Below are 12,219 nucleotides of genomic sequence, written 5' to 3'. Positions count from 1 at the left end.
GCAGCATTGGCGCCCGCTCATAATAGAGACAGCGACAATGCTGCAGCACGCAGGAGGCACTAGCACCCTCGGAATGTACACTGTCTGGCAGTGTGCATTTCGAGGGTGCTGGGCAGGGGGGCCCCTTCACTGTCCTTACTGATTACAACCTGCACTGCCATCAGCCCCCAGGATGTGAGATCCTGGCAGGGACGGCAGTAGGTTGGCAGGTCTGCCCACCAACCGTGTAAAGTGGTGGTATGAATGTCACAGTCGAGGCTGGTGGCTATCTGATTGCCAGCCTCGTAATCAGGCCCAAAAAGTCTACTGAAATCATGGACATCACTACCTTGGAGAGGAAACATCCACTGCCCTGCGTTAATATTCTAATTATACAAAATGCTATACTGAAATGTGAAAGAGTTAAAAATTCTTCAACATCGGCAAATAGAAAATCTGTTGTCCAACCTCTAAATCAAGCCATAAGTGGTAAATGAATAAACCTTTGATGAAAAGCCTACTCAAGAGAACTCAACTTAATTCAAGACAATTAAGCCATGATTCTTAGGGCCTGATTACGAGGCTGGCAGTCTAAGGACTGCCAGCCTTGTGGTGATAGTCGGACAGCTGCAATGGTGGCAGTCTGACCCCCACATTACAACCCTGGTGAGCGGACATGGTCAAGACCACCATCCCCGCCAGGAACATGATTGCCAACATGGTGACGGTGGCCTCAGTTGTACTCACCCAGGGAGGCCCTTAAAACACAGTGCCCACAATGGGAAGGCTGGCGGAAGGCCAGTGCTGGGGGCCAGAGGGGACCACTGCACTGTCCATGCTCATGGCCATGGGCCAGAGGGGGGCTCCTCTGCTCAGCACCGTCGGAAAGCGGAGAGACTGCTTTGCAGACAGTGCGCATTGCGAGGGTATTGGATTGCTATGATATTGGCCTTGGCAGAGACCAATATCGTAGGACTGTTCTCGTCAGGCAGCCCGGCGGGAACCATGTATTTCACGGATTTCCCTGGTCAGCCCGGCTGGAACATTGCAATACTCTGGGGTGTATTACAATATTGGGGGATGTAAGTGCCATGGGGTGGTATCCTACCTGCAAGTTTGGCAGTCCCGGGATGGCCTTAAGTCACAATTAAGGCCTCATAATGAGGCCTTAAGTCACAATTTTGGTCATGGCGAACAATTTACATTCTTAAAGGGCGGTATGTCAACATTAAGATTATTTTTTAAATATTTTCTTTTGCCAAATAGCCTTGTAATTATTGACACAAAATATTGACATTAACAATAGAAAACAACTTGTGCACTACTCCAAAACTGAATATCTCAAGTACAAATTCTATTATGTTTCATAATTCAAATATACTGATGCTTTTAATGTTCTTTGTGTTGATTGGTGTTCCCTGATATCAGAGATATTAATAGCCTGGAATTAATCTACTACATTGAAACTCCTTCCTGTGAATAAGGGTAGCAAGCACTCATGACAGTGAGTGAATGAATTTAGCTATTTATAAAATGTTCAATGTACAGACAACTACTTCTTGTAACTGCTTGCGGAGGACTATAGTGAAATTTCCACTTTAATGTTATAACTTCAAGAAATAAAATTAGACGCACTGAAAGGGTTACACAGCCTGGGAATGTGTTAAATGTATGTTCACCCCTTAGGCATCCTGCCACAGAATAACCTATGTTTACTGTTTCCTAAGTCCATGGGACTCATTTAATGACTTTCACAGAATGAAATACTAAGTGGACCCACTATAATATGAACTTTTGACCAGGAGCTCAACCGCAGATCCCATGAAGTGATGTAATAGTTGCTCAGCCATTAGCCTGGGCTTATTCAGGTAACACAGAACAAATAAATTATTTACATTCTTGACCCAGTCACTGATTGACAATGCTTGCAACAACACACCTGCACAGCTATTTCTTTAATATGAACAGCCTGGAATGGGCCTACTATTTTTTCCTCAATCATTTATTGTAAACAACATGCTGTACCTGATTGCTATCCACACTGAGCTGAATAAACCTTTTATAGCGATCTCCATTTTTTTCAGAAGTGACATCCACCAATGTCCTTGCAGGAATACCAGCATCGATGGCAGTCTGGATGTTATGGGTAAACAATGCATCCAATTCTTGCTTTTTCTGGGAAAGGTATAAGCATAGAAGGGGGAAAGTATGTTTAAATAAAAAAAGACCAAGCTCTTTATAGTGTTTACATGTAATTCTCAATTACAGTGCTCCACCAATCTGTAAGCTATGTTGTCTGGGAGGACAACGAGAAGGGACCAATTTATAGTTTGGTTGCAGCTGAAAATTCTCTGAATCATAAAAGGAGTGCTGTATTTGAAAAACAATGTGCCTGAAACTTTTTGTATATCACATAGGCCCTCATTACAATCTCAGCTGTCGGTGCTGACGGTCGACAAAAGACCGCCAGCACGCCGGACCCCCCCCTGGCCACATAAAGAACATGCAGCTGGGCCGGTGGACGGAAACAGTGTTTCCGCCCGCCCGCCAGCCTAGCTGGAGACAGGGCCAAATGGAGCCGGCGGCAATGTAGCAGTGAAATGCGTGACAGGGCTGTGCATGGGGGCCCCTGCACTGCCCATGCCAAATGCATGGGCAGTGCAGGGCCCCCAGGAGAGGCCCGAGTCACTCATTCCGCCAGGCTATCCCTGGCGGTATAAACCTCCAGGGAAAGCCTGGTGGAATAAGGCTCATTATCCGGAGGGCAGCGCTGCCCTGTTGGATATGAAACGCTGCCACCACCTGCCTGGTGGTGGGAACCTGGCGGTGGCGGCGTTTCATCTGTGGCAGTTCTGCCACGTTTGTTATATGGCGGTTGGGACCGCAATGCCATTGGCAGGAATTACCGCCACCGTCGACATGGCAGTCCAGACCGCCATGTTCATAATTACCCCCATAGTGTGGTGGAGAAAACTATAGATGTGGATTCGGCTCTAGATTGCACACTTCTTACAAAATTCAGAGAAATTTCTGTTCATTCTGAACTTTACATCAGGCCCTAGATTTCCCCTACACAGTCTTGGCATTGTAAAGTAAGTCTAGTTGTTTTAAGGGTAAGTAAACTAAGGGCCTCATTACAAGTTTGGCGGAGGGGATTATTCCATCACAAATGTGACGGATATCCCGCCTGCAGTACTACGAGTTTCATAGTACACAATGGAACTTGTAATACAGCGGGTGGGATATCTATCACGTTTGTGACAGAGTAATCCCTTCCACCAAACTTGTAATGAGGACCTAAGTTCTCTTTATTTACAGCAAACATTTCTTTTAGATCAGAAATATGAAGTAAGTAAAACCTGTGGGTAGTAAAACACATTTTTTCTGAGGACTTAAATATATTACACTCGAACAACCAGAAAGTGAGGTAGAGCAGTAGTTAGCAACAATGAGCCATTGCAAATCCAGTGTGGATACAATCTTGTAGAATTTCAGAGAAAACAAATCTTCCATCAATGTGGTCATTCCTATTGTTAAAGAGGCACCATGGAAAGCTGTGGCTACTATTGTGGCCCACAATGTCATATTAACCAAACCTCTATTTTCATAAATCTTCATTACATTGCTACATACTATTTTCTTCAATTAGGGTACTTTGCGTTTTGCACTCCTATCTCAATCCTCTTCCTTAACATTTTAAGACTAATGCATTTCCCAGTAAAATAATTATCTCAAAAAGAAGTGAAATTAGACGCACCAAACAGCAAAAATATATTTCCACCATAACGTTTCTGCTTCTGCCTTGCTCGGGTAGCGCAAGATTGTTTGCTCAGTTAAAGCTGAGTAATAAATGTAATTCACTTTTTTATTCAGGACCAAATAACCTGTAAGCTCATCAACATATATATGTAGATATTTTTTTAGATAGGTTTTTACCATCATTATGATAGCCATACGTGTTCTAGACAATCTGTTTTTGCTTACTGAGTTTCTGTATTTTCTCCTTTCATCAGGAGCACATATATCCTTTTTTCAACTCTATACAAAATAAATATTTCTTATCAGCTGACTGGAGCTGATCGTTTTTTCACAAAGCTTTTATGTAAGAAACCCGTGCCCACAGGGACGCAGGTTTACCACCTTTGCAATTTAGTGAAGGTATGAAGTTTGTCAATGTCTCCAAACATTGGTAGCAGAATTCAACTTTCATATACTCCTTATGTTTACTTATTCATATATGTAGGTATTGAATAAATAGCCACACCCTACCATGGTACTAATCCTGTGAAGTAATTGAAAACATAGATGTGCACTTCCAAATGTGTAGGGAGTTGGACATTCTGCACAAATGATCTCACATAATTCAGGTGAACTTTCAGGCCAGATTAACTGTAAACATGACAAGATGGGATTGTGTGACAACTGATTACAGACTTGCCACATCAACTCCCTTCCATTTCTGATATTACCGCCTTTTCAATTTGTACGACTATAATGCATAATTAGGTATAATTGCTACACCATACTCACATCTGTGGCTTTTAGAATCAAGAGCCCCTGGAGAGTGTTTTCATCAATGATGACGAGTGCTTGAGAATCAAGGTTCACCTTGTTTATCATCAAATATCCGGAGCCATCAATCTTTGTGGGAGTCCCAAGATCCTGCAAAAAAGAAACCTTTTTTAAATCATGCTCTTTTATAATGTGTCATTTTATTTGTGTGAGAACACTTTCTTGGGTTCTTTTCAACCATTACATTTTCTGCTGCCAGATTTGTGTTCAAAGGTGTTAAAATATTATCTACAAAATCCTTTGACATGCACTCCAAGGAAAAGACTTTCCACTACTCTGCTTACTTTGAGGTTCCTTGAACCGTGTACCGGCAGCCCTTAAGCCTACAGCACCACTACCCCTAGATCCGCCTATTTCAAAACATATTATATGATTAGACCTAACGGCTTGTCATGGTGGTCCCAATGATAAAATCAGGCCTACAGCCTTTAGTAATTCATGTTACATTAATTACAAACAAAGAACCTATCAAGCAAACATGACTATTTGCATCACTATTACTAAGCTAGAACCATGGACTTTGACATTTGTTTGACCATTGTCAAAGGAATAGAAAGGAAGATTTTGGGGCTGATTACGAGTTTGGCCAACTGGAACACCCATCTGCCAAACTCCCGATGGGGTGGTCGCCGCCCTCTCCGCTGGCCCAATTATGACTTTCCCACTCGACTGACAGACGGAACCAATGGTTTCCGCCTGTCAGCCAAGTGGGAAAGTGACTCCAGCATTGTTGCCGGCTCATAACTGGTAGTGCACATTTTGAGGGTGCTGGGCAGGGGTCCCCTGCACCGCCCATGCCATGGTCATGGGCTGCCTGGAGGACCCCTGCACCTGTTCTCTGTCAGCCTTTACATGGCAGTGCAACCGTCATGAAAAGGCTGGCAGAGAACAAGGTTGTAATCAGCAGGGCGGCACCGACTTCGGCACTGATTACAACCTGCACCGCCGTCAGCCCGTCAGGATCAAAGATCCTGGCGGGCTCAGTGGTAGGTTGGTGGGTCTGCCAGCCAGCCTCGTAATGTGGCAACCATGGCGGTCCAAACGCCACTGCAGTGCCAATGTCATAATAAGGCCCTTTGTTTGGTGAGGTTTCTGGTAGAACCTCAAAGTCACATAATCCACTATTCCCAAGGCTTCATAAAATCTTAGCTCTGCAGGTTACTTGAAAATCAACAAGATCTCTCTTGTTCTGAACTTTTATGCAACCTGGGAGACTTAGGGTGTAGACATGCTGCCACTCCAGGATACCCTGAGAACATATACAAATCACTGCAAGTGTTCCATGCAAGTCATGGAGCACCTGCAATGAAATTTGCATTTTCTTTAACCCAATTGGCATATGGGGTGATCAGTGGCTCCCGGTGAGATGCAATGCCTCATGTGCATCCTGGGGATTACTACTGAATCAGCTTAGAATTTCTTTGCACTTCTGAGTCCCCTAAGACTGCAGGGTACACACAGCAATCACTACAAATGTGCCTAACTCACATGAGGATAGCTTGGGCACCAATGAGTCAATTTCCACAGGGTTTGTTGTGTGTGCTCTTGATTTTATGGTCTAGACACCAAGAAAGTCTTCTGGGGCCTAGTGGCCCTAAAGGTGTCTCTTACAATTGCCTGTAGCTTTTCTACAGACTCTAGCACTGCTGCTTTCTCCTGGTTAGCAGAAACTTGGGTGTAGGGACAAGGGCTTGCTGTTATGTTCAGCGCTGATTCTTTTTACTGTACTTCAAATCGCTACACTGATTCCCAGAGGGATATCATGGTGCTAGATTGAAGACATTACACCCTTCCACAAAATCCACTTATGAAGGGAATAGCCAGTTCTTCAACCTCTTCCGAAATATGAGGAGGTCGAAAGTCAGGCGAAGACCAATGGGCAAACGATTCCAGTGGATGGCTGCTGGATGAGAAAAAGAGTGGCCGTCCATTCAGGCTTTTTTAATGCGCTTAGCACTTGTCAGCGCTATGTTTGCTGACTGGAGTGCTCACATAGGCTTATTAAAGGTCACCTGATTGTGCAGAATGGCAGGCCCAGTATAGTACAGTGCTTTGTGACTATAAGATAGCAACTTGAATTTGGGCCTTTCACTTACTGGACGCCAACAGAGCGAATTTCGGTAGGTGGAGGCTGAGCTTCTTTGCACAGTGCTGCAAATGAGTCTAGCTGCGGCATTCTGAATCGACTGCAAATAGGTGAACAGTCAGCCATCCCCAGACATAAAGCATTCCCATAATCCAGCCTTCTTACAATCAATGCCTGAACAACTGTCCTGTGCCATTCTACCAGGATACAACAGAAAAGCTCATGCAGTAGTCAGAGGATACCAAAGCATCTGCTGCCTGCTGCACGTACATGGTCTTGCATGGAGAGGGTATCATATGTTAGGAATCTGAGATTCTTAGCTACTGTCCTTGGTTCTGAGGAGGAACCCAGAAGTGTCAACCACAGCACGTCGTTCCAAATTCTACAAGCTCTGCCAAAGAATAATATCTATTTTTTTCTCCACATTGAGTTTCAAACCATGTGATTGCATCCCAGTCGCTACTTCTGATAGACAGCCAGTGAGGCTATTCTGTGTTTCACTGTATCCCTCCTCTACAGAGATAATAAGCGGATTGCCATCACCGTAGGAGCAGATCTCAAAGCTGATGCATTGACGATACCTACCAAAGAGGAGACATATATGTTGAACAAAGTGGGGCTAAGTGATAAAAGCTCCGGAAACCCACATTTAGGCATTTGAGGACCGGACCTGAAAGAAGCCAGATGTATTGACTGTGATCTGTTGCCCAGAAAAAATCCAATGCACTGCAGGGCCATTGAATGTATACCTGTCTCATATAGACTCTGTACTATTAGGCTGTGTGAGATCATGTCAAAGGCTGCAGGCAGATCCAAAAGGATAAGGGCACCACCTTCCCATGATCAACCTCCAATCTGATACTATCTAATACTACTACAAGGTGGACTCTGCTGTTTTTGGCTCTAAGACCTGTGTGGGTCAAGTCCAGCAAGTTGTTACTTTCCAGAAGATGCATTAGCTGGGCATCAGCTAGGCTTTCTAGTACTTTCAACATACATGGCAATTGGAAGATAAGGCGATAATTGGACAGGATGGAAGCATCCATCCCCGCTTTCTTTGCCAAAGGTAGGATGAGGGCTTGTTTCCACTTAGCAGGATATTCAGCATGGTTCAAGGAAAACAATTAAGGAAAGACTAAAATTTGTGAGAAAAGGACTTAATAAATAGGCAGACTCAAAAAGATGAAATGGGGACACAGGTCTAGAGCAGATCCAGATTTCACCTCTAGAATGGCCTGTTCCACCTGTTCTGGTATAAGGTTTGTGAATGTGCCTAGATGGGCCAGAGCTCCTGCAGGAGGGCCAAAATTCTTAAAAGAGATTTCTGCTAAAGGAGATTGGCCCTTTACTATTATAAATAACTCTCTCACAGACCCTCTATTCTCTTCCAATCTCTTTACCAAGTACTCTTTTTTCACTTTCCTGAGCATCTTTTCATAGGCTTTCAGAGCAGTTCTATAAGCTTATTTGGCTAATTGGTCTTCAGAGGCCTTCAACCACCGCCATTGGTGCTCTAGGACTTTGCAGTTCTCCTTTAATAGCCTATGAATATTGGGGTGCAAATTCCCAGAGGGAGATGTCCTGGAGGAGCTGTCTGACTTCCAATGTTTTTGAAGACACATGAACCGAATGATTGACAATCATAAATATACTTGAAGAAACAATTAGGTAGGATCATGATACCAAACAAAATTACATTTCTTATTGTGTGACATAAATCAAAAGAAATATATTAGTCGCAGCATTTCTGCCCTTGTCTTAATCACTATGTACACCTGTAGGAAAGTACAATCTTGCCTGGCATGTTACCACCATATTTCACTGTATATATGTTGTTTTAGTCTATGTGTCACTGGGACCCTGCCAGGCAGGGCCTCAGTGCTCATAAGTATGTGCCCTGTATGTGTTCCCTGTGTGATGCCTAACGTCTCACTGAGGCTCTGCTAACCAGAACCTCAGTGGTTATGCTCCCTCTGCTTTCCAAATTTGTCACTAACAGGCTAGTGACTAAATTTACCAATTCACATTGGCGTACTGGTACACCCATATAATTCCCTAGTGTATGGTACTGAGGTAACCAGGGTATTGGGGTTCCAGGAGATCCCTATGGGCTGCAGCCTTTCTTTTGCCACCCATAGGGAGCTCTGACAATTCTTACACAGGCCTGCCAGTGCAGCCTGAGTGAAATCACGTCCACGTTATTTCACAGCCATTTACCACTGCACTTAAGTAACTTATAAGTCACCTATATGTCTAACCTTCACTTAGTGAATGTTAGGTGCAAAGTTACTTAGTGTGTGGCCACCCTGGCACTAGCCAAGGTGCCCCCACATCGTTCAGGGCAAATTCCCCGGACTTTGTGAGTGCGGGGACACCATTACACGCGTGCACCGTACATAGGTCACTACCTATGTACAGCGTCACAATGGTAACTACGAACATGGCCATGGAACATGTCTAAGATCATGGAATTGACACCCCAATGCCATTCTGGCATTGGGGGGACAATTCCATGATCCCCCGGGTCTCTAGCACAGGACCTGGGTACTGCCAAACTGCCTTTCCTGGGCCTCCACTGCAGCTGCTGCTGCTGCCAATCCCTCAGACAGGCTTCTGCCCTCCTGGGGTCCAGGCAGCCCTGGCCCAGGAAGGCAGAACAAAGGATTTCCTCTGAGAGAGGGTGTTACACCCTCTCCCTTTGGAAATAGGTGTGAATGCTGGGGAGGAGTAGCCTCCCCCAGCCTCTGGAAATGCTTTGATGGGCACAGATGGTGCCCATCTCTGCATAAGCCAGTCTACACCGGTTCAGGGATCCTCCAGCCCTGCTCTGGCACGAAACTGGGCAAAGGAAAGGGGAGTGACCACTCCCCTGACCTGCACCTCCCAGGGGAGATGCCCAGAGCTCCTCCAGTGTGTCCCAGACTTCTGCCATCTTGGAAAGAGAGGTGTTTGTGGCACACTGGACTGCTCTGAGTGGCCAGTGCCAGCAGGTGACGTCAGAGGCTCCTTCTGATAGGCTCTTACCGCTCTTGGTAGCCAATCCTCCTTCCTAGGTAGCCAAACCTCCTTTTCTGGCTATTTAGGGTCTCTGCTTTGGGGATCTCACCAGATAACGAATGCAAGAGCTCACCAGAGTTCCTCTGCATCTCCCTCTTCACCTTCTACCAAAGGATCGACCGCTGACTGCTCAGGACGCCTGCAAAACCGCAACAAAGTAGCAAGATGACTACTAGCAACCTTGTATCGCTTCATCCTGCCGGCTTTCTCAACTGTTTGCAGGTGGTGCATGCTAATGGGGTAGCCTGCCTCCTTTCTGCACCAGGAGCTCTGAAGAAATCTCCCGTGGGTCGACCAAATCTTCCCCCTGCCACCGCAGGCAACAAAAGACTGCATCACTGGTCCTCTGGGTCCCCTCTCAGCACGACGAGCGTGGTCCCTGTAACTCAGCAACTCTGTCCAAGTGACTCCCACAGTCCAGTGACTCTTCAGTCCAAGTTTGGTGGAGGTAAGTCCTTGCCTCCCCACGCTAGACTGCATTGCTGGTTACTGCATGATTTGCAGCTGCTCCGGCTCCTGTGCACTCTTCCAGGATTTCCTTCGTGCACAGCCAAGCCTGGGTCCCCGACATTCTAACCTGCAGTGCACAACCTTCTGAGTTGTCCTCAAGCATCGTGGGACTCCCTTTTGCGAGTTCGGGTGGACTCCGGTTCACTCTTCTTCCAAGTGCCTGTTCAGGTACTTCTGCGGGTGCTGCCTGCTTCTGTGAGGGCTCCCTGGTGACATCCTGGTCCCTCCTGGGCCACAGCAGCATCCAAAAACCCTAACCGGACCCTTGCAACTAGCAAGGCTTGTTTGCGGTCTTTCTGCGTGGGAACACCTCTGCAAGCTTCTTCACGACGTGGGACATCCATCCTCCAAAGGGGAAGTTCCTAGTCCTCTTCTTTCTTGCAGAACTCCAAACTTCTTCCAAACGGTGGCAGCTTCCTTGCACCCTCAACTGGCAGTTCCTGGGCTCCTGCCCACTTTCGACACTGTCACGACTATTGGACTTGGTCCCCTTGTCTTACAGGTACTCAGGTCCGGAAATCCACTGTTGTTGCATTGCTGGTGTTTGTTCTCCTTGCAGAATCCCCCTATCACAACTTCTGTGCTCTCTGGGGGTAGTAGGTGCACTTTACACCTACCTTTCAGGGTCTTGGGGTGGGCTATTTTTCTAACCCTCACTGTTTTCTTACAGTCCCAGCAACCCTCTACAAGCTCACATAGGTTTGGGGTCCATTCGTGGTTCGCATTCCACTTTTGGAGCATATGGTTTGTGTTGCCCCTATACCTATGTGCTCCTATTGCAATCTATTGTAACTTTACTCTCCTTGCATTACTTTTCTTGCTATTACCTGCATAATTTTGGTTTGTGTGCATATATCTTGTGTATATAACTTATCCTCATACTGAGGGTACTCACTGAGATACTTTTGGCATATTGTCATAAAAATAAAGTACCTTTATTTTTAGTACTTCTGTGTATTGTGTTTTCTTATGATATTGTGCATATGACACCAGTGGTATAGTAGGAGCTTTACATGTCTCCTAGATCAGCCTAAGCTGCTTTGCCATAGCTACCTTCTATCAGCCTAAGCTGCTAGAAACACCTCTTCTACACTAATAAGGGATAACTGGACCTGGCACAAGGTGGTTGCACAAGGTGGTACCTCTGGTACCCACTACAAGCCAGGCCAGCCTCCTACAACACCTTATAGGGTCAGTGGGGAACAGACGACAATGTTTAGATCCTATAGAAGTACCCAGATCATCATCCGGACATTATAAATGATGCCTGAGAAGATTCTACTTGAAAGTAAGAAAGAATAAACTGAAAGGGAGAGTTAAAATTAAAATGTAAAAGAGTTGCCAATTGAAACCATTCTATTTGTACAATCACACCAATCAATTGGTTTTACACCCAAAGGGGGATGAGGTGATTGTAAGAGTTAAATGCCTAGGGCCTTACAAACAAGCTAAGGCCTAACCAGGATACAAGGAGTATCTAAACCAAATTGGAATGAGCCAAATAAGTATAACATGAGTGCTCACCAGGTGACAACACACAGAATGAACACTAGAGTCAAGTCCAAAGACAGAGTGTCCAAAGGTATGGGCTGATTTCAACACCTGGAGATTGATCAGAAAGGTAGGTTGAGGAGGGAACCGTCTCCAAAGTATTAATGAACTGTAAGGACAATAATATAGGAATGAGAATTCTATAAGGCTTTGGCACCAGATGGGGTAAAATTCAAGCAAATTACCTGAGATGCGGGGAAGGGAAACAGAATCGGGTCTCTGGAAATTGCCAAAAAATGAAGCTGCGCAAACCTGTAGCAAGTGTTATGTTGTGGTACAACAAAGATGCGGGGAAGGGAAACAGAATTCGGTGGCTAAAAAAGCAAAATAGGGAATTACATAAGATATTGCCCAAGAGTTCAGGGAAGGGGGTATTATAAAAAAACTATACATGAATTGGGAGATCCAACTGCAATTAGGCCGGGTGCCAAGAAAATGGCAGAAGCAAGACAGACGCACCAAGG

The 12,219-nt window shown here is 45.3% G+C and overlaps 1 protein-coding gene across 4 annotated transcripts in view; it reads right to left on the bottom strand.

The window, feature by feature from the left end:
• The window catches only part of LOC138261322 (uncharacterized), an 888,401-nt gene that overhangs the window by 245,268 nt on the left and 630,914 nt on the right, over positions 1–12,219 (bottom strand). For all 4 annotated transcript variants that reach the window (XR_011199068.1, XM_069210158.1, XM_069210160.1 and 1 more), the window contains 2 exons: positions 4,510–4,641; positions 2,005–2,154 (listed from right to left, as the gene is read on the bottom strand). Coding sequence is in view for 3 of the 4 variants with exons in the window: in XM_069210158.1 (XP_069066259.1) it covers positions 2,005–2,154; positions 4,510–4,641 (282 nt within the window). In the remaining variant the exon portion in view is untranslated. The remainder of the gene's footprint in view (positions 1–2,004; positions 2,155–4,509; positions 4,642–12,219) is intronic.

This window comes from Pleurodeles waltl, chromosome 10 (genome assembly GCF_031143425.1).
Source record: "Pleurodeles waltl isolate 20211129_DDA chromosome 10, aPleWal1.hap1.20221129, whole genome shotgun sequence".
Classification (NCBI taxonomy): domain Eukaryota; kingdom Metazoa; phylum Chordata; class Amphibia; order Caudata; family Salamandridae; genus Pleurodeles; species Pleurodeles waltl.
This window is presented reverse-complemented; position numbering and strand designations above follow the sequence as displayed.